We start from the raw sequence: 23,243 nt of genomic DNA on the forward strand, positions 1-23,243 counted from the left end.
ATCAGTGAAGTCGGATTTCTTCTTAGTTTGGAATGAAAATGTCCCCAGACAGGAAGACAGCTCCGGTATTATTTTCTCAGAATAGATGATATTGTTTGCTCAGTCCATCAACATTAATGATGTATGGGGTTTCCAGGCTGTGGGGGTACATTTAATCACATATACACACACACCACAGACACACATATCATCACTCAGCAAGGGACGGGGTCATTCAGAGTGACGGTAATTACAGAATGTTACTCTCACTTAACAGACCCTCACTTGGTATATCAAAGCTGGAAAAAAAAAGCTAAACGGGAAATTCAAATTAATAATATTGCTGTTTTCCGCGTCAAAGTAGAAAGTACTGCTTAACGACAGAGGTGACAAAATCTTTACACAAATCACATCTCGGCCAGTTCAGATCACTACCCGCAAACAACTGAATAATGCAAGAATGGTCCTCCATTTTGGAGGTCTGTGTTTTTTTTTGATGGAACTAAATTTTGAGTGAGTGACTTTTTACACAGACCTCAAAAGACCTAGAATATGAGGAGGGTTAGGGTTAGGGTCAGGGCAACTCTTTGCAACCTCTGAAACAAAAGGTTATGGCTGGTGATGCATTTTTAGCATTGATAGGAATGTGAACTGCAGTTGTAGTGACACTTTTATAGTTTGTTGTACAGTGTTGAAGGAGTGTTTCTGTCTTAATATAGCTGCCAAATGTGGTGAAGATACTGAAAGGCTGTAGAAGCAATTTCGATTCCTTCTGCCTCACCATCAGCCTCACTAAGCAGCTTCTACAGTGATGTCCATCCTTTTGATGTGGCATCAAAACCAGCAGGAATGGTAAGAACAGGCACAGGTGACTGGAGCCAAAAGATAACTTTCCAGGACACGAGATCGAGTTGGAGTGACGCCGAGGCATCAACATCACACTACTCAATCAAACTCTTATGGGGCAGGGCTTCGAGAGGTCAGACTTGCTGGTGCAGTGACGGTCAAGAACGTTTGATCATCTTTCAAGAACAGAAACGTCCATTTCTGCTCAAGTGTTGACCTTGGCCTTTTCAAGCTTCACCAGACAAAATACAAGCAAAAGTCCCATGGATCCTGAAAAGATCAGTGCACTCATCGGCATGTATGAAGGTGTTAAAGGAAAACTTTAATATTTTTCAATGCACACTTCACTAAATTAGCTTCCCATTATCTTATACAGTACTGTACATGGGCCTGTCACAAGCTTGAATATTCTCCTTTTATTGATCAGTGAACAGTGCACAAATTGTCCATCCAAGTTACTTCATCCAATTGTCATTCATCATAAAAAATCTATGGTTTGAAGTTACAGTTTCAATTGCAGTGCCAAGTTTCAATCCTTCCATACTGATTACCCATTTCCTTCTCCAGACACAGTGGTAACACAATTTCCTGGTACATCTCCACCAGAGATCAGGACCATCTAAAGACAAAAAGGCAACAATGAAGCCGACTATAAGAGAGCAGAAGGAAGCCTTCAAGGTAAGCCTGTCGCTGATGCAGATAATCGTTTGGCCGAGTGAGACAGTGAGTAACTGGACGAGGAAGGACGTCAGACTGGGATGACGCATCGACAAGGAATAAAAGACGATTAACAAAAACTGAGTATAAGTGAAACAAACACCCAGACAGAAGGTTAGTGACGGTCCGGAGGAGGAGTATATAAGTTACATGGTTTGTTATATTAGTTCAGTGACCATGAATTCATGGAGTTCAATTAGCATCTATTTTCTTGAGCTTTTACAGTGTTCATTTGAAACCAGTTACACCCATATAATCCCCGTAGGTGTTAATTCGGTTCATTGGACGGCGTTTACTGTGACATGTTCCAAAATTGTTCCAAAATTAACAGTTTTTAGTTCGTTTTTGATGCAAGATACTGCATTTGTGCATTTTATATATATTTTTCAGTGATGTAATTTCAATGCACTGTTGATTTAATAAACAGGCACAAAGGATTCATGAACACTGCCAGAACTGCTCTTGTTGTTTCCTTCTCGTGTGTTTTCTTGCAGTGAGTGTTCTTGGCTGATGTATGCGGTTCAGGGCTGGCAGCCGGTCAACTTAACATTATTCAATGGGGAGTACTTTCCAGCAACAGACAGACACGCATGTAGCCTCACTGTACTACTTTATAATTTTAACAGCAAAAGATCATGGACTTGAGCAGTGATTGAGTGTTACCATGGCTATATATTAACATACTATTTAAGTCTTTTAGTGTACTGAAGTACTCAAGCGTTGCTTTTAGAAAAAGACTATTTTAAAGTATGCTTGGAACACATTTCTTAGAAATGCATTTTGTAAGATCAATAACATGCTTCTCTCCTAAAGTGACACATAAGTGCATTTTTAGAAGTCTTTCAGTCTTATTTAAATGTATAGTTGCAGTTAAGTAAATATATAACCTTTTTTAGCACATCAAAAAGATGTTTTCAGAAAAAATGTACTTTTGTAAGTGCACAGTATTCGCATATTTTTTACACTGTTTAAACAGCATTGAGTTAAACAGCAAGAGCAACGATAGAACATTACATTCACCAGCAGGAATGATACAGGGAATCTGCAGGACCTTCGCCAGGGATCCAGAGGACCGGATGTTTAATCCCATAACTTGGGCCAGAGGTTCTCAGCTGGCACAGCGCTAGGGCTCAAGTTACAAACCGAATTTGATAAAATTTGTACCAGATTTATTTCACAAAAAATTTTATACTGTCAGTGAAATTTGTCACTGGGGTGGTAATTATTAATATTATTTTTAACTGAGAACGGTCCCTTGACCCGCTTTCAGGTCATGCCCAGCAACATTCACACCGTGAGACGACCTGAACATATCATTAAGTGGGTTAACAGCAACCAATACATTAAAAACAAGCACAGAAGAGTAGATCTGCTAGTCTATCACACGCAGGCCAAAAAGACGGCGGTCTATCACACGCCGGCCAAAAAGACGCCGGTCTATCACACGCAGGCCAAAAAGACGCCGGTCTATCACACGCAGGCCAAAAAGACGGCAGTCTATCACACGCAGGCCAAAAAGACGGCGGTCTATCATGTGCAGTGGGTGGCCTATCACAGGCAAGCCAACGACACCCGTGACTGCCCCCCTGAGGCGCAGTTCCTGATCACAGTTTCTCTCTCACTTTGATTACCTATAATTGTGGAAAAGTTATGTGACCATTTCTTAAAATAAAATAAACGGGGTGAAAACCATTTCAGGTGAAAGTTTTATCATCAAAAGAAGATTACCCTGGAAATACGCCCCCCCCCGGCCCCCCCACGTTTCAAGATCGGGGAGAAGGTATGCCCACCTCAGTCACTGGTAAGCAGTAAGGCTCTGCACGACACAGAATTTCAGTTAATAGCTAATCATTCCACATCATCACACAAGAGATGGGCGGATTTAGCAGGTCTACGTGACGCAAGATTATCGGAATCCGATCCACGTTTTAAAATCCATTTAGCGATGACCTTTCCCAAAGCCTCCCTGCACCATCGCTTTCAGGAGGAGATCTGCACGGTGAGTGTCTGGGTGGTTGCATTGTGTGGGCACGGGAGGGGGGGGGGTCATGTGTATATTACATCATCACATCAAATAATAAGCACTGTGTGAAAACTTTTCTAGTACATTTGCATAATAAAAGGTTGTTCACACAGCTGTTATCTCCAGCAGCAGTTAAGCGGTCCCCATTTGTAAAATACAATAAACAATAAAAAACCTAGACAATGAATCACATGCTGGTCAGCTGACACCCACAGAAACATCCTGCGTTTGGTTAACCCCGACTCTGCGTCCGGACAGAGGTTTTTAAAAGCTTTCCCTGCGCAAGCAATCAAAACTAGCATTAAATATCCCACAATGCACTGTGACTGACCTGTTTCCTACATCTTCTCCAGAATGGGACACAGTAGTGACTCCTCTTTGGCCAAGGCAAAGAAAAATGTTTTCACAAGGATCCCTGCCCTACAGAAAGAGCATATCCACAGATACCTAGAGGGTAATTTAGTATTCCGTCTTAAAGCCGTCAAACAGCCCACATGTGAGGGTTGTCATAAAAACCTATTGCCACCATTATTCACCTGTGGGGCGTGACAGCCCCTGCACCCCCATGTGCAACGTGGGCCGGTCCACGTGATCCGTATCTTCCTTTGCTCTTGTCCAACTCCCCTGGTACAGCCAATCAGTTTTGCTCAACCAGGTGATCTTCATCTGGGGTCCCTTTTAATTAAGGCAGGACGTATTACCCTGTCTGCTGTCCACACAGTAAGACTGATCCTCTAGGCTATAAATAGATGGAAACTGGGACATTTCCATCCTTTATAACGGTGATAATCACTGGCAGGAAGACCTGACACAGGTTAGTCTGACTGCCGAGTCACACGTGCGAGTACGGTCGGTCCAAACGCTGAACGAGCAGGGGGGTGTTTCATGCTTAATCAGTGCGCGCCTTCCCCTGTCTCTGCCGGGGAGCCAAATGGGGCCCCCAGACCTGGGCACACAGTCAGGAGTGTCACAGCTTCGCATGCCGCCGCTGCTGATCACAGACACGCCATGCAACAAGCCAGCGGGGACTGGGGGCGAAGCTCTCCCACTCAGATACACAGGCAACCGCTAAAGCGGTCTGGACCCTGCCCACTCATGAAGACCCAGGTCTCAGATGATTTCCTTTCTGCATGTAGACAGAGATATGCCTATGGACTGGCAGGTCCCTCACACTGATCCGGAACACTTATCTACGCCGTCCAATCAAGGGTGGGATGACACAAATGGCAGAGACTCACAGGAATAAGCCATGACCTGGCTCTCCTTGGCAACAACCTCTTATCTTCAATCCAGCCGTTTAACTACTGATGGATCATCCTCGCCAGCGCCCCCTTGTGGCTGCCCAACCTTCTGCTCAGTTTAACCCCCCACCAGGCCGCTGGCTCTTCTCTTTGCCAGGGGCCAGTTTGCGCTCATCCATCTTCTCTCCGCCCCGGATATTTCAGAGGTGCGGTCACCATCCTTTTGGGCAGCATGTCAATGAGCTTCCTGGACAGTCATGAAAAGCACATATTGTCCGTATTAATTATATATTTTTCCACAAAGGGGTCACAAGTGTTTGCTTCAAGTGCTTAAGGGAGGTTTTGTTTTGAAGGACATCTCATTCCACGCCCTCCCCCTGCCAAACCTCGAGGATGCACCTGCTATCTTCTCGGGGTGGGGGAGGGTATTGCAAACACCGGGCCCCCGTGGCCCCCGAAGCTTAGATGGCAGCGACACGGCCATGAAAGGGGATGCTAATTATTCACACCCACCGACGGCGCCTCTCAGGAAGGGAGGGCTGGGAGGTGGGGGTCCCCACAAGCTACACGCCGCTCAACAGGATAGAACGAGGGGGGCCGTGCATCATCGATGGTGGTGCCGTTTTTAAGGGAGTATTCTGACAACCTCAGGACAGCAGGCAGTCCTGGCTCTGCGAAGACGGCGAATTTCATCGGCAGATCAAGCTCGGCACGTGCGCACGCAGCCGGGGCCCCAACGCTGGCGTACGCCTGAACGGCCAGTGTTTGTGAGCTCGCGTTAATGGGTCACGTTACCGTTTGGAAAAGCAGAGTGACAAATTGACGAGCAGCCTCAAAGCCTGGAAGCACAGGGTTAGTTAAATTCTTTCTTTGACAACATTTCACAAGTATTGAATCACACGCCGGTAGCAGCGGCAGCGCACTGGGACCCCCCACCAATCTCCCGCCGGTGACCCCTGCTTCACTCTGCCTATTAATTTCGCCCATATCCCTTTCAGGGCGGAGCAGGGATGCCGTTTAAAGGTAATTGGCTTTCGCGCCGAATCTAGCAAAAGCAGATAATGGGAGAGCTGTGGTTCGGCACCGCGAGGCATTTTTCAGCATCTTTAATTCACCATGTTAGACCGGCTGTGGGATCTTCATTCGGTGCTGTAGGGAGTTCCAATTACAACACCCCCCCCCCCAAAATAATAAAAAAACACTTATGAGCCACTATTTGTTTTTTCTGGATTTTATTATGAAGCACTTGTGAGAGATACCAGTGCACCCATAATCCCTATGGTAACCCCATAAAGCCAGCTGGGGGGGGGGGGGGGGGGGGGGATTACTGGCAGGCTGGGATTTCATTTGCTAGACGTCGCCTTGTCAACAACAACAGAAGAGTAACAGTTTAGGAAAGGGGACAAGCTTGGTCTCTAAGGTACTGCGACCACTGAAGGGATGAGATGGGTAAAACAACGACGAATGTATTTTGACACAGCAGAGGCTAACGGAGGGTTCAGACTGACCCCCCCCCCAAGATTCTACAACTGACATGAAATTGACCGTCAGTCATGGTTAGATAACTGCATGCTACTGCAAATAACATGCGACAGGGAGGGAGGGAATCCAATGATAAATGAGCAATTATCCCACCATCTGCTACTTTCCTGCGTCTTTCTCCAGGCTCAGACGAGACGAATCTGCTGGCAGGACCAGCCTGGACCTCCCAGATGTTCCACCAATTTGAACTTGCATTTGACAGGAAGACGGCACCTAACCCAGCAGGGGGCAGACCGGGGACCTCAGGAGGAACACAGGGACTAAAATACGGGCCAAAATCCACAAAGTTCCAGTGTTCCAACGTTTCAAAAGCAAGCTATTTGTTCAGCTAGTTGTTTGGACGACTCTTTGCTGTTGAACAACCTTTAGAAATTGGGCTGATAATCATACAAATATGAAGCGGTTCACACATCTCACATTTCTAACACTAACCAAACTCGGTCCCGATAAGACGATGGGCAGAGCCCAACAGTAGGGAGACCTAACAGTAGTGAGTGACCTGCATCTATGACATCGCCAACATGTGAGGACCAATCAAAACACAGTTGTAGTAGCCTGAAATATGAAGATGATGACAATGAAAAATGTATTCTTTCGGAGGTACCTTGGTCATGACAAGTGTGACGCCCATCCCATCACCTGAGCAGGACAAGTGACATAATTAAAGCATCGACATCTCAAGTCCTCTGGCAGCAGGGATAAATATTTGGAAACCCCAGAACATATCAAGTCAGGAGTCTCCCCTGGCACCTGAAGACAACTTGGGTACAAATCTAGGAAGAGTTTTAATTAACTTGCATCCTGTCAGTGGAGGGTTCCAAAAGTAGAATGGCCTCATTTGTCTGTCAGGAATCTTCTGCTCGCATCCCCGTGGTTCAGCTTCGCACCGACAGCCTAGCTGTCGCACTCACCCGCGATTGCGTTCACTGTGTCTGGGGACAGTGGAATAAATTGCAGGCACCTGCTGCCTAGTTTTATTCTTTGGGCCCTGAAGGGGTCAAGGAAGCAGACAGACACCCTCTGGGGTAAATCTCAGGCACGTGCTTCGAGATTCGGATGGAAAACATTTGGGCCGGGTCCACCCCAGGTGTGATTCACTGCGTGATTTTCCAAACAGCTCTCTCCAGTTGGCAGGGGGCACCGTGATGACCAGAAGGCTGCACCATCAAGCGAAACGGCCAGTGAGCATGGAGATGGACTGGTTGGAACCAATCGGTGAGCGAGAATGCGTGGCTCACTGGCGAGTCTCACGAGGATCATCTGCTACACGCATCGCGTGAGAAACGTGCTTAGGTTCTCCCACGACTCCGTTGTTTTTAATTAGCATCATTTGTTAATAACTGTGAGGATTAGCGATGTGTGGGTCCATGAGTCCTAGCAGCTGGCCCAAGTGCCAATAACTTACTACAAACTGAAATTAAGTGCATCTCAGGACAACACAACAGCCACAACAGATTCAGAGCGACACCGTACACATGCAAAACAAATCAGGCACTGGTTTAATAATCAAAGCCACCTGCCGGGCTGAAGTCATTTCCTGAAACCGCCGAACCAACATGGCCGACGCAATTTTCCCAGGAACACGTGGGACTCACCTGAAGAACTCCATAAAGGAGAAGCCGTAGCCATGCTGCTCAGCGATGCCGGCACACACCACGTTGGCTGACGCGCCAATTAGTGTCCCGTTGCCTGCAAGAGGAATGTTGTTAGCTTTGGTTACTTACAGTTGAGGTTTGGGCTGGGTGGGGGTTAAGGCTGGGGTGGCACAGTAGTTAACGCTGTTGTGTCACACCTCCAGGGTTCGAGTCTCCTCCATGGCTCTGTGTGTGGAGTTTGCATGCTCTCCCTGTGTCATCGTGAGGTTTCCTCCAGGTGCTCCGGTATTTCCCTCACAGTCCAATAACATGCTGAGGTTAAGTGGAGTTACCAACTTGTGCATGTGTGAGTGCATGGTGAGTGCGTGCGCCCTGTGACGGGTTAGAGCCCCATCCTGCGCTGTTCTCTGCTTTGTGCCTGTAGCCTTCAGGATAGGCTCCAGCCCCACCCCCAGACCATGAATAGGACAAGCAGTTACAGAAAATGCATGGATGGAATTGGTATTCATTAATTTCATTGGCCAGATCTCTGCTGACATCATCGTATACTAACCAATCTTTCCATAAATGTGGGGCTGGCTGTGTATTGTGATCCAATCATGAGGGGATGAAGGGATCATCTACCCTGCAATGCTATCTATGACATCAAATGTTCAAGCCTCCATTTCATCACTGTCTTTGGAAATCTAATACAAAATAAAAATCAGTCTAAAAACATTAGAATCCAGCAGTTAGGGTTGCTTGGACCCCAAAAAAATGTGTCGCACGTCAGTGCACTTTATGTCATACTGAAATCCTGCTTAATGTTAATAAATTAACATGCAAAAAAGGACCATACATGACCCTCAAGTACCATCTTAGCGTATAACTTAATATGTCATGTTGCCTGATGGGGAGCCCGAGGGCAACTGCAACCAGCACATGTTGCAGAAAACCTCGATTGAACCTTGATTGGAGCTGAGGCACCTCCTCTCACTGCCTCGCTGGCCTGGTGTTTTACCTGAGCGACAGGCATCCCATGATTCAGTGTGCTGAGCACGTTTCTGGCAGGTGTGCTTCCCTCAGGAGATTGGAAGCTTTAGCGACGTTTTTACAGTGGATGACTGACTTCAGCATCACTAGTTAACTGAAATCCTACATGTTAGCCGACGCTAAAGCTTGGATGCCAGAACGGAGTTGGTAGTTGAACCTCTGCGTTGCATAAATTTTGGGTCTGACGGAAATGCCTCAAAGAGCATGAACGTATGTCAGTGAAGGGCCAGGTCAGCTTTACTTCCCGAGTGCTTTTTAAATGGACACAGGCTTGTTAAGGAGTGTGTGCAAAACACATCTCTGGAGGGCTGCTGAAACTGCTGTCTGCAAAACAGGAAGTGTTCGATAAAAACAGGAAGTGTTCAATAAAAACAGGACGTGTTCGATAAAAGCAGGAAGTCGCTGTTTTGATCTGGTCGGCTGGGCTCCCGCAGCTCTGTATCGATTGGCGGTGTGACGATGTCAGTGCAGAGCTGAACCTAGCAGGATGTTGTTGCCTTACTTTACCTGCAGGTTAAATTTAAAAACACTCTCTGGAGTGCAACATGTGCAGGAAAGTTAGTACATGAAAAACACTGGCAGTTTAGTCTCTTACACTGCTTCACTGTGAGTGTCACTAACCTCCCAGGCAGGCTCCCATGGCGAGGGCAAAGATAAGTGGTCTGACAGGCAGATTTACATCAGCGTCTTGGCTCAGATTAATAAGAACGGGAATCTGTCGGCGAGCATATGCAGAGATACAGAGCATTAGGAACCATTCACTCTGGAAATGCTAATATAACCGCAGGCTATCATTGGCTTGTCAGCCGAATTTCAATAACCGCTGAGGGAATTAAATGTAAAGAGCAAACGATCCAAAGATACACAAACTCTCAGCAGTGATATATCATCTGGCCCTGGGGTCCATGTCTATGTACATCAGCGTTTCCCAGCCTGGTCCTTGGGGATCCTCCAGACAGTCCATGTTTTTGCTCCCCCAGGAGGGAGCCAAAATGTGGACTGTCTGGCAGGGTGCTGGGAGGGAGCAAAAAACGTGGATCATATTGCGGCCCCCACGGACCAGGGTGGGAAACACTGATTTACATCCTTGCTGGGCTACTGAAAATGACCAAAAGAAATTTCTGAAAGAATTCTCTGTGGCATCATAAGTTTAATGCTGCAAGAAATATACCAAGTATTAAAACAGTTTGTAAGTCAAAACCCATTACTGGTCACCATATGCGATTACTTGTTAAGGTATTTGTCAGAAATATGAAGTTACACATTGTAACACATGTAAATAATGCATTCAAATCAAGCGTCTGCGTAACATGCAAACAAGGAGTTTGCTATGGCAAAATCAGTCGTCATTTACGTGTTTTCTAACAGATCTGAGAAGCCTTAAATCGCAGTGTGACTTAGACACTCAAGCAGAGTTCAATGTGTTTTTGTTTACACACTTAGAACAGGGAGAAAATGGCAAATCCAAGTACTGCGCTTTATTCTCCAATTATTTTCAGTGAAAAATAGCCTTTCAATTAAGGCAGTGGGAAGGCGCAGGAGATTACACTCATGTCAAGGAAGCATTTGCAACACCGAGGTTTCGGCTAACAAGTCGGCGAATCGCACGCTGAAGTGCTCACTCCGAGCAAAAGCGCCGTGGAGCGTAGAGTCCCGGAGACTTCCGGAAAAAGGAAGCGCCAGCTTGTTGTTGTTGGCACGTTAATGAATTTTAATGGCGGGTAATACTGTGCCAGACATGAAAAATGCATAAGACCGAGAGGCGCTTTTCCCATGCCTGGTTCTTGGAAGGGACCGTGAGGGTTTAAAGGGGTTTAAAGGGGTTAAAGGGATCTCACCATGGTGGCGGTGAAGGGGATGTTGTCGATGAGCGAAGACACCAAGGCAGACACCCACATCACCAGGACGATGGCGATGGCCAAGCGCTGCTCATCCGGCACGGACTGGGGGGGGGGGGGGTTAGAAATTTGCACAGAGGGGCAGAAATTAATATGAATTGTCGTCTGTTCAGATGCCTGGGGGGAGGGGACCCCCACACAGCCTGTCAAAAATATTAACACCCCGAGACAGCAGGCCGCTCTCCGATTCCTCGCCGGAGAGGTGCCACCTGCCTGTTGCTGTGGTAATTCGTGCTGGGAGACAGCAAGGTTGGGGGGATGGGTGGTGGGCCATGCCTAGGGCTAAATTGGCCCCCTGGGGCGGAAGGTCTCGCACGGAAACCTAGTTAGAGGGAGGTAACATCGATACCTAAAGGATTCCACTGATACCCCACATTACCATAGGGTTAGTTACTAATTACCTCATTAATGCGCCTCATGCTTGTTAAAACACAGCCCCATATTACAGACAGATAACATGCAAGAAGCAACATGCCATCCTAAGCATCCCCAGCTGGGGCGCATGGACGCATGGAACAGTCTAAAGACCTGAATTCAAGGTAATTACTGCACGGAGCATATGGACATTAATACCTCCTTTTATGAATATCTGTATTTATCTCACTAATGCAATATTTACAATACTTATTGTCATATTCACGCACCGATTTATGACCGGTTATATACAGTATATTTCACGTATTTATTTTTATACAGAAATTGTTGAATTTGGTACTGTATATCGTCTATTTTTATCCTTTTGTGTTGTGTACTGTGCAGTCAGTAGTCACATTTCTTCTAAGATGCTAAAAGCTTTCTGACTCCGGTCTGTAATACTGGAAGGGCCAGGCAATAAAAAGGGTCGCATGCCTTTATTAAAGCGGCGGTCTGCTCCCCAATGTAGTCGATCAGCTGGAGCTGAGCCAAAGCCTGCAGAAAAGCAAGAGAAACATCAACAGATCAGCCTATGTTTGGTAACCAGACATGTTGGTCAAGAGTCGTCCTCCGGGAACATGCACACAAACAGCACGATGAGCGGCTGATGTCAAACGCGGGGCACCACAGCAACTGGAGGGTTATCTGCGCCAAAGTGAACCTTCTCAGCCCACATTTACCCCTCCTGCAGGTTTCTGCTCGCACCTGTGCTCTTTTGGGGTGGGGCGATAACCAAAAACATAACCGAACTAAAAGATTAAAATAACTGCATTGCTCTAAGAAAGCATTTTGCTGGTTGAGTGCTTTTCATGTTATTTTGCTGATTTTGAAACAAACAGGTCATGCAGTAACACATTTCAACAATAAAACACCCTCTTTCAACCAGGGAAATTAACTTATTTTAGCGAAAAGCAGGTTTCAGATCCCTAAGTATTCTGTTAGAGTGTCTCATCAGAAAATAGCAGCAATTATGTTAGTCTATGTTATGTGATTTTAATATCTGTGGGTCCTGTTCCCTGGAATAATGGAATTTTCAAGTGCGACCCAAATCCCAGAGGCTGGGTCCATCCCAGACATACCTCCATCAGAACAAAGAGCGAGGCGAAGAACAACAGTGTGGCCCACTCCACCCTGTGCAGGATGATCTCAAAGTCCTGGACATCTGCCAGAACCAACAGCCACAAGGCCCCAAGAATGGCGATCCAGCCTAGGAGCGGGGGACAAGCCAATTACATCACACCCCATCCAGCCCCAAGCCAATCACATGCTAGCCCACCGAGGCATTAGCCAATCACACAAACCTTCATTCGGGCTGAATATGATCATTACAACTCATTTCCCAGGTGGTGTGACTGTGTGCCAGTATGGTACCCTAACCACTGCGCCACCTGCTGTAGAGTCAGAGGACTGTCAGAGAAGAAAACACTAAAGAAGCTATCAATAGACGGTGGCCCTTCCAGTCAGCATTAAAGCCTGATCTATTTAAATTGTCCTATTAAACAGGAATATTAGGACAGTACCTTCAAACTATTTAAACATGCTCTAATTTATTCCATCTTCCTGAATAATACGATATGAGATATTATGCTTAAAATATTTTAGCTAAAATGGTCTCTTCCATGCATAAAACCTCATCAATGAGTTCAACAATTCATCAATGAATTCTGGAAATTACTGAGACAGCAGAAGGCGGCCGATAGATCACTTGGGAAAATGACCAGCGATGTGTTTTATGAATGAATCAGCTCATTTTCTGACCCCCACCGTTAACCATTTTTAATCAAGGTCATTAAGCAGTCAGAGAGTAGACAGTGAGCAGGGCAGCCCGTGAGACATCTGTGAATCAGAGCTGGACAAGAAAACTTCAGATGGTTAACGGGAAAACTGTGAGCGCACATGCAGTTAGCCCCCATGCAGGGCCTCACCCTCCGGGGCAACATCACACCCGCCAAGGGCGGAGCGGCAGACCCGACAGCGATGAGAGTCCCTCGGAGTGCATTCTCAGCCCGCTCCCTGTGTTACACACTAATAAATGTGCGTCTGTGTGTGAGACACTATCTGAAACGAGGAGTCTCTGGACAGCGTTCAAGAATTTACCAATTCTAGAATTTCCGGAATATCATTCTCAAATCAAATTCATACCCCAGAAGATGATATTACTAAAACACAGATGGGAGCCTATTCAGAACCAGTGGGTCTTTTGGCAACAGGAGAAAATGCAGGATTGCTTCCTCACAGAGCACTTCCCTGCACGTCTCTCTATGACCAGTTTGTAGAAGCAACTGCGGTTCTGGGAAATGTAGTTATCTGACTAATATTTGACATTATATGAATCATTCCTATAAAACCAATAGGACTACTGAGTCACAGCAAACGACAGGATATCACAGCTACCAAAATGCCTATGGTGCTTATTAAATATTAATATTACGAGGACCCTCCCTCCCAGCCTCAAACAGAGGTATTATCTGTAAAATGTGTTCATCAAATATTTCTGCATCTATACCAGAGCAGGGAATTTATAAAAGGTAAATCGGTGGCACTCCTAATTCCCCATGAATTATATAACAAGTAAAAAGACCGCTGTGGCCAAGGGCAGGCGTTTTAATTAAAGAGTCATCAGGCAGGGATAAGGAGAGTGTGCTCATCATCGGTGAACTAGTGAAACAGCCCTGTTGCCTGGCATGGGGGGGTGCACCTCTGATCTCACAGCAGAGCACAAGGCACTTTCCTGGGGGGAGGTTCTGGGGACCAAAGACTGCTGGGTAACTGAGGGCAGGGTGAGCACACCATGTGTGGGGGGTAATTACAGATCAGCAGGCCAGCTTGTTTTAAAAGTGCGACTGCTGGTGGGTGTCTTCACGGTAAATCACCAGCCAACAGGGCTGTGTGAACAGCAGTGCAAAAAATGTAGTGAATATATGAAGCTAAGTTATACACGTCACTTGATTATTTATGTCCTTAGAGGATTCCCCAGTTTCTCTGCCTTCTTTAGTGCTTGGAGAAAATGTGCTACAGTCAGTGAAATCGCTCTGATTTCACGCTCTGATCCTTAACTCTGAAGGGAAGCAGTATACGGTCACAGTAATAAATGACATATATAGCACGACAATTAAAGTGAAAGTGTGGCCGGGTTAGGAAACGCTTCACGGTTACTGGGACTCCCCACAGAGTGTTCCCATGATGCACTGGGCTTCCAGGTCCCAGAAAACAGAAGCAATCGTTAAGGGATTCTGCACCTGACGTTTTCTTATACAGCTATTCATTACGTGCTATTTGTCAGCTCCAATCAATGCCTCGGTCTTACTGATGTTTGCTTAAAAGCTCCTAATGTCTATTTAAAAGCGCAGGAAAAGCCCCTGGACCCGCTTCTGCAGAGCTTAACGTGAATGTCATGGATGACGGATCCCACGGGGCCACACCATCACAGATCTCCTCTCAGGGGTGGATGGCAGCTCAGACAGCCGGGACGTCCCTCTGCTTACATTTGGGAGCTCAGGAAGGGGGCACTGTGCCTAAGGCGGCAGCGTGTCTGTTACGCTGAGCTGCCCAAAGGCCACCATCATGCAAAGCACCTTCTATCCACAACACATCCATACAGCGGGAAGTTTGTTCTTGCTCCTAAGCCCAACGAAACATCTCTCCGAGTGCATGTCCTTCACCAAGGGGTCACATGCTGCCCCGAGGCAGTGCTTAAGAAGGTTAACCAGGTTATATAGCTACACTGTCAATGGATGGTGGCCCAGGGGGACCAATAATCATCATTATCGAGGGGTGTTGTCCCCTAATATTTAGTTTGACTTCTTTCATCCTCCCAATCAATAGACTATAAATTAACTATTACATTATGTCCCGTCAATAAGGAAGCAAAACAGACACAGATGAGAGCCCCCTCCCTCCCCCACCACCATGCTGGGAGACTTAAAATGAGGTTTCATTCAACTCATACTGACACCTGTGGCATTAAGCAGAGCAGCCCTCAGTCCCGACAGTAAGACCTGAACAAGCTCAGGAGGAACTTCAGACATCCTGAAGGTTAGCATGAATGTTGCATTGTGAACACCAAATATGCAGCCTTTACCCAGCATGCTTCAGTGTTTCTAATAAAAAATGTTGGGTTTCACTGGTTATTTTTGAAATGCATTTCTATCCAACACATACATACATTTTAGCTTGCAGTCAGTGTAAGGATCTGACCAAAGGACTAGTCTTTAATCAGTATTTAATGCTCAGATCGGCCCGACCCCCGCTCCCCCGGCCCAGTTTGGGGAGACACAGATGGAAGCAAAGAGCTGCATTTCCATTGGAGACAATAAAGCGATCAGTCAGCAGTGGCCAGCGGGATTGCAGAGCACAAATACAAGGAGGAGAGCTTGTCGCTGCCTACAAGAGACCAACAGGGGGCGTCCCGACTCTCAGCACTTCCACAATCAAGCTGTCTGAAAGCCTAACCCTTCCGCCACAAACGATTACCTCGGCATGCAGCTGTCAGAATCCCGAGCGACATAAAACTAGCTGTAAAAGGAAGTACATTAAATATGGAAGTGACATTACGCGAGACTTTGCTTCTGCGGGAAAGCCTCTTAATAACTATAATTAGGACCTAAATGCATATGATTTCGAGATTTACTGCGCGCAAGAATGAACCCTAATGATGTTTACTATTACGTCACGTCTGGCTGCTGACCTCAGCAACAGCACACAGGCAAAAACAAACATGATGGTGGGCGTACAGCTTTCGCCACCGGCGAAGACAAACTTATGAATTCATGTTTACAAATTTAAACCGAAACTTAATTGGGCAGAACCCACCGTGCATTGCTGACTGCCGACAAACGATAAATGTATTTTTCCACTCCCATCACGGAACTGGGGTGTTATTCAAGATTTGGGGGCACCTGAAGGTGTTCAACTGTCTTGGGATGCAAACATAAAGCTCTTTTCAAGAATATCCTGCCAGGTAAGAAAATAACATTATGTCCTAACAAACGCAATTTGCCACATGTGCTAGCCTCTAATTGTATTTCGGTCATTACTTTGAGTGCTGGAAAAAGACGTCAAGCCATATAACGATCCGGAGCTCTCAGAGCTCTCTAACATCTTTCCATGAAAAGCAGGAGCACGAGCTTCATCACTGCTGTCTGCATGACCTGAACGACTGTTCAGCTCACCGAGATCAAGGTGTATGCTGGGGATGAAAGAATTGAGGAAGAACACACAGATGACGACGGCCAGCACGGAGACACACTTCACCAGCAGGATCTTGTCTGTTATTCTGTGCTGTAAAAAAGCAATTCAAACGGGATTAAGGCACAGTTCTGCAGGCTATTCTGTGCTGTGTTAAAAACGATATTTCAAGGAAATTGGGGCCTGCAAAAAGGTAGAGATCTCTGAATTCCAAAAAGAAGGCGACCGTCGACATCCACATTTCTGCCCATCCACTTTGGGCACAGTATGGAGGGCATGTGATGTTGACAGTGATTCTACTTTATTTGCTATTTCAACAAGCACATAGAAATTCTTATAGGAAAGTGAAGCTTTGGGTCAGGCCATTTATCCAGTGACCCTCAAGTAGTTTTCGCTGGTTAAAGGCCTTGTCCCAGGGGCCCAGCGGCAATCTGATTATGGGGGGCTCAAAGGGGTGACGTTTCGGGGACAGGCACACACTTCTAAGCCAAGGAGAGGTAGGGAAGCGGGCAGAACGAGAGGAATTCCACACCAAGGCCAAGCAGAGAGCTGCGGTCGGATTTGAAGGCCTGCTCAGATGTACCGCACACATAAATGGCATAATTCACAGCCTCTCCAGTCTCAATCTACTCTCTTTCCTACGTCCTTTTATCTCTAAGGCTTGCTGTCCCAGAGGAAACTATTACACAGCAACAGTGAGAGACTGGATGAGCTATCAAGCAAGGGGAGAATCAGAATATTAATGCTATGTTGCTAATGTGCAATGCTGCCTTTGATCCTGGGTACGGCCCCCATTAAGATGGCACAAGCCATATCCCATCGCTGTTGGATTACAGCATCACATGCCGCACATGCTTACTTTCTTCTGAAGTTCCTGGATGTTGTTCTCCCAATTTTTGTCTTCTTGTGAGATTTCCCTGTTAATGACAGAAAAGAGCTGTTAGCGGACTTGCTAACATTATCTTCGAGGTTGTCATGTATAATGCATCATATACCTTCATAATTGACATTGAATTGAATTATGCTTTGTACGGTATTATGAAACTATCTATAGTGCATAATAGATGAGAGCTTCATAAAGCATTTATAATGCGTAATAAACATGGCTATGATGTGTTATGACCTTTTCTACATATTTATAACCATGTTTATAATACTTTATGAATGCATTATGACACAGCATTCATAGAAAGTGTCATTGAGGACTTTTTGCTGCCCTTTCTCTTGAGCTTGAAGGTCCCCACTGCAGACCTCCATGAAACAGCCTGTGACGCAAATTCTCAAGAACACCGTTAATTGTATCGTTTCTTTATACTCAAGAAATTCTCTAACACCGTTAATTGTAAAAAGTAAAGAGTATAATTTGACCATTTTTTGATAAATTATCAAATTTTTGCTTGCAAGGCGTTTCTCGACGGCCGAGTAGGGCGCTCATAAATCGAACTTTAAGGTTTAAATTGCACTTGCTCACAGAGGCCTTATTAACCAGACGCTCAGATGTACAGTGTTGCTGAAACATATGGCCCATGTTCCATCACTTTACTCAAACTTACTCATGCTTGGAAATAGCTTAGAAATATCACCATCTTTGGTGCAAGGAATGTAGACCGAGGTCAACGATCCTATTACCATAAAACACAGGACACCTTAATTGGTCTCATTTGACGCACCAATGATGCTTCAACATCATTCCCAGAGTGTCTTACGCATTTCCCTGAACCAAAACAAGATTCATTAGGTGACAGCAAGCATCCACTGAGTTTCTACCACACGTGGATGCAGAATGCAGTAAAGTAGTGAAGTGGGCCAGCAGGTGGCGCAGCAGTTAATAACCTGAAGTTTGATATCTCAGGTTAAAGCATCTTGTTCAGCAAAGGCTAATGAAAGGCCAGTCACCGCTGGAATGTCTTCAGCTTGTTCCGCAAGACACTTTCCAGGTTGAGAACCTTGCGCATCAGCAGGCACTTGACGGCCGTCTCCTCCCGGCTGGCTGGGTTGATGCGCTGCGCCGTCTGCCTCCACACCAGAATCTCGTGCTTCAGCTCTGCGAGGGGCGGCCAGGAAGAGGGCAGGAAGGACATCAGCAAATACAAACCTTGGTTGCTCCATGTAGGTCAACAAAAATGCTTCATTATATGCGGCTAATAAAGTCAATGGTTGAAGTCCAAATTTCACCATAATGGAAGCAGGCTTTAAAAGAATGTTTCTTAAAATGGCCAACCAAAGAGTCAATTTTTACCCAGACTTTGTGCCCATGACCTGTCGTCAAGAGATACTAGGATGTAAACGGTGACTGGGATTCCTGGCTAACTGGTGACTGGGATTCCTGGCAGCCCTCCCTGTTGACACTGCATCAACTAGGGGTGCAACTCAATGAACAGGAGAATGATTTGTGAGCCTTGGTCTTTGGAAGTACAGCTGCTACAGTCAGCATGCAGCTCACTGAACATGGCATCACCACTGTGGTAAACCACCCCACACCCCTTCAAGAGCCATTTAATTCCAGTCAAGTCAAAACTTGGGGGGTTGAGGTAGTGTTCTGTGGATCAGGACAATGCCATGGGGCCACGCTACAGTGGCCGCCTCTGCAGTTCAAAGAGTGACTCTTCCGGCTGCTCAAACCAGCTGAGCAAATCAGTCAAGCATCCTATCCACGTGGGGACAGCGAATGTCCCACAGTCACTGAAGCAGCAAGACCTCAAGAGAAGATTAGCATCTGCAGGACCGTCCACAGTGAGCAAAGGGTAAACGGAAGGAGCTGCTGGGATCTTAAGACATCCGAGACTTAAGATGTCGGATCTCACACTGACAGCATGGTTGTTAAAACATCTGGGCCGAACAAATTATTCAAGGCTTATTTGGATTCCTTATGGGCTTTAGGCTCATAACACATCTGGTGAACGGCAGAAGTAATGAAGATAAACTGACCGCATATGAAGAGCAAATGTAAATTTGGGACATCCTGAAAGATCAGATAACTTTAGTAGTTACTATAACCCTCGCAGTGCTTGTATGTAAACACCAGGGACTTGAGGGCATAAGTGTGACATAAAGCAACAGCGAACAACTTGGTATAGTGTCAAATCCACACGTGTCACGCAGGGACACAGACAGAACCTGCAGCAGGTCAGCATCCCATTAACGCCACCGGTAAACCTAGTGGTCAAATTCTGCGTCCTCCTTTTGAGGTTCCCTTGCAGTCCATCACTCGGACAGCTTGCAGACCTCCTGGGAGCACATCCCGCTCGCCCCTGCCATCAGACCCAACGCTCCAAGCCTCTGGCCACCCCCTAGATAAGGGGCTCAACCCAAGAGGCCTTTCGTGTGCTTTAACCTAAAACTGTGTCACAGACCGTCAGGCTAATCCGCAAATCCAGCTACTTAGCCGCTACCCTGACACAGAGTGTCCTTAAGGCATTCTCCAAAAGGGCTTCATCCCAATTTAAAGGGAAGAACATTTTGTGGGTCATTTTCTATTTAAAGACATGTGTGTGGTGCCAGCTACCGCCCCAGTGGGATAGATTGAGGAGTTAATTGGGTTTTTGGCAGCACTGTAGACCATTTGTATACTGTAGGTGTAATAAAGGTTGTTATGAAGGTCTTACGTGGGGCTGGTTTCTAAAGCCCGGCCTGCATAGGCCCTCCATTGAACTCATTACATCAAGGGTGTCAAATTCATTTTATTTAACAGGTCATGTTGGACACAATCCAATCCAATCCAATCTCTAGTGGCCCGATCTATGTGTCGTAGGGTAATAACACAACACCTTTAACTTTTGGACAGAGAACAAAATTCTAATCAGTTGATCGTTTTTAATTCCAGGGTGTGGCGGGGGGGGGGGGGGTCCGCTTCAATTTCGATATGGGGGGTCAGCTATCCTCACAATTGCGGAAGATTGATGGTGCTTATCAAAATATGATTACAGTACCAGTGAAACGCACAATTAGTCGGTTAAACTCTGGCAGTGCAAGTAAACGGAGCCTGACCAGCCTGTGACCTCAGTCGCAGCACGGTAGCCGCAGCACGGTAGCCGCCGCTCAGCGCAGTTCATGCAGATAATAACCATGCAGCTTTTCACTAAGTCGTGATGGATAAGAAAAGCAGGAAAATAGGAGAAATCAGAAATCCTGTCTATGGCCGCATTTCTCGTCAGATTTCCTGGGGCGTGCTGGAGCATGCGATTCCTGCGGCTGTGCCGGCGCATCCTCACAAACTTACCGCCAGAGCGCATTTTTCACGCCAACCAACCATCACTGCTGCACCACCGGCCCTTCAGATGAAACATACTGCCAGCAGTTCATTTATTTGGTTTGCTCTCTGTTGCCCTCACAAGCTGCTGTCTCCTTCAGCATGGCGAGTCTAATGGTGGCACCCAATATTACATTCCTGTGACACTGTACTGTCCCCCATGCGGAAAACCTAAAAACAGAGGGTTTTTTTTTTTTTTTTTTACTTTTGCAATTATAATTCGGCATTTTTCAATTCAATGAGTCCATTTTCTAAATTTAACTTGGTTAATTTTAATTGTGTATTCAGGCCAGATAAAAACCTCAGTCGGTATACTTCATAAGTTCATGTGAGCCGCAGGAAATGCAGAAGCAGGCCGTATTAGGGCTGCAGGCCTTGAGTTTGACACAATTGAAGTGCCGCTCATAGATTAACTGCCTCTGGTGGCAGCGAGAGCCAACAGCCAATCACCACAGACAAAACAATAATTCATAGATATACAGTTTTACAAAGGAGGCTGAATATTTTCCCCCCCAAAAAAGTACAAGCTCTGCTGACTGGTAAAATCACCTCAGTCATTGTCTTAATTATATCAGTAAAGCATCTATTTAAAATTCTAAGTGCTCCTTAAAGATCTAGGTCAATGTAAGAGAGGATGGCTGATCTTAGCAGAGGCAAAATGAATGCCAAGTCAAATATGATAATGAACCCATGCTGTGAAAGCAAAACATATAATACAACCAAAAAATAAGCCACCCCATCAGTGGTGCGATGTTTCAGGCAGGAGGGACTAAAATTCAGACATGGAGAAAAACAGGGTTTCCAAGGGGACTTTTATTACAAAAGTAAGAAAATATATACAGTTTTTGAGGAAACAGGACAGAGCCGTGTTACAACTCACCCACAATCTCCATCGGTTCCCGGTTGTACAGTTTCTTGTTCCAGTACAGCAGTCTCAGGAAAGGAAATGATGTCAGAAGCACAAGGCAGATCCCCAGGAACATGTAGCCCGTAAAGGCAGCAAAGTCAATACCCTGCAGGTAGAAATGCGCAAGAGCATCAGCCACCGCCACTGAGGTTCGCACGTGTGTCAGTCGTCACCACTGTTGAGGCTCTCACTGGTACATCAGTCGTCACCACTGTTGAGGCTCGTGCAAGCATGTCAGTCACCGCCACTGAGGTTTGCACATGTGTGCCAGTCACCGTCACTGAGGCTCGCACAGGGGCGCCAGTCACCGTCACTGAGGCTGGCACAGGGGCGCCAGTCACCGCCACTGAGGCTGGCACAGGGGCGTCAGTCACCGTCACTGAGGCTGGCACAGGGGCGTCAGTCACCGCCACTGAGGCTCGCACAGGGGCGTCAGTCACCGCCACTGAGGCTCGCACAGGGGCGTCAGTCACCGCCACTGAGGCTCGCACAGGGGCGTCAGTCACCGTCACTGAGGCTCGCACAGGGGCGTCAGTCACCGCCACTGAGGCTCGCACAGGGGCGTCAGTCACCGTCACTGAGGCTCGCACAGGGGCGTCAGTCACCGTCACTGAGGCTGGCACAGGGGCGTCAGTCACCGTCACTGAGGCTGGCACAGGGGCGTCAGTCACCGCCATTCATAGTTACATAATGAGTGACATTCCTTGTTGCAACCGCATCCCATCCCCATCATGTTTACACATTTTCATCTTGGGATGTTTGTGAGGAAATACTTGTTGCTATGATACAGCATCCAAAGTCCCAAGGCGAGACCCTGTTTGAGGATCAGTGGGAAACCGCCCCCACAAGAAAATCCCAGCGTGAGAGGAAGGCGAGAGAATATGGTATCTAAGGAAAATAGGAAAATAGGTATATTTCCCAGAATGATTATCCCAATAATCAGTATTAAAGCCTTATTTCTGAATGATGGCGGTAAATTGCTATGTGCGGTAACAAGAGGTTTTGTATGCTAATAGGCAGATTTTTATTTCTGGGAAATTCCGTGAGGAAAGCTGAAGGTTCAATAAAAGGAAGAGAAGGATGATGGTAATTGCCTCCTAATTATGATTCGGCCACACACAGCTCGAGTTTGGCAGGAACACAGCGTGCTTTCATTCTCCGAAGAGCTTGCAGTGGCTCAGTGTGGTGCCCATTCAGTAGGAAGTCAGCCCAAACGGCACAAAAAAACAAAATAAGTAGGCAACAAAAGGCCCTACTGGCCTGCACAGAATATGACCCAATCCTCATGTTGACGCAGACAAAAGGAGAGATCGACACAAAACACCTACTGTAATGTAAGACAAGGAGGGAGCGGCAGAGGTGAAAAGTTCAGGGTCAGAAAGAAAAATCCAGACCAAGAGCTTGTTCCAACCAGCCAACTGAGTACTCTGTGATTGTGACTCTTTATACTCAACAGGTTGGTTGAAATAAAATTCTGGTCTGAATTTGTACTTTCTGAACCTGAACTTTCTACCTCTGGCCAGTGGGCAAGTGGGGGGGGGGTGACAAGACATAATTTGCAATGATGGACATCTGCAGGACATGCCAAAGTCGGAAAACAAAAAAAAAGATGA

General features: G+C 46.4%; 1 protein-coding gene across 2 annotated transcripts in view; it reads right to left on the bottom strand.

Moving 5' to 3' along the window:
- oca2 (oculocutaneous albinism II) overlaps positions 1-23,243 on the bottom strand; it is a 55,054-nt gene that overhangs the window by 1,586 nt on the left and 30,225 nt on the right. For both annotated transcript variants that reach the window (XM_048999399.1, XM_048999398.1), the window contains 9 exons: positions 21,604-21,736; positions 18,371-18,518; positions 17,334-17,391; positions 16,459-16,567; positions 12,367-12,494; positions 11,723-11,782; positions 10,814-10,918; positions 9,597-9,690; positions 7,944-8,037 (listed from right to left, as the gene is read on the bottom strand). In XM_048999399.1, coding sequence (XP_048855356.1) covers positions 7,944-8,037; positions 9,597-9,690; positions 10,814-10,918; positions 11,723-11,782; positions 12,367-12,494; positions 16,459-16,567; positions 17,334-17,391; positions 18,371-18,518; positions 21,604-21,736 — 929 coding nt within the window. The remainder of the gene's footprint in view (positions 1-7,943; positions 8,038-9,596; positions 9,691-10,813; positions 10,919-11,722; positions 11,783-12,366; positions 12,495-16,458; positions 16,568-17,333; positions 17,392-18,370; positions 18,519-21,603; positions 21,737-23,243) is intronic.

The sequence above is a fragment of the Brienomyrus brachyistius genome, unplaced genomic scaffold, assembly GCF_023856365.1.
Source record: "Brienomyrus brachyistius isolate T26 unplaced genomic scaffold, BBRACH_0.4 scaffold44, whole genome shotgun sequence".
Classification (NCBI taxonomy): Eukaryota; Metazoa; Chordata; class Actinopteri; order Osteoglossiformes; family Mormyridae; genus Brienomyrus; species Brienomyrus brachyistius.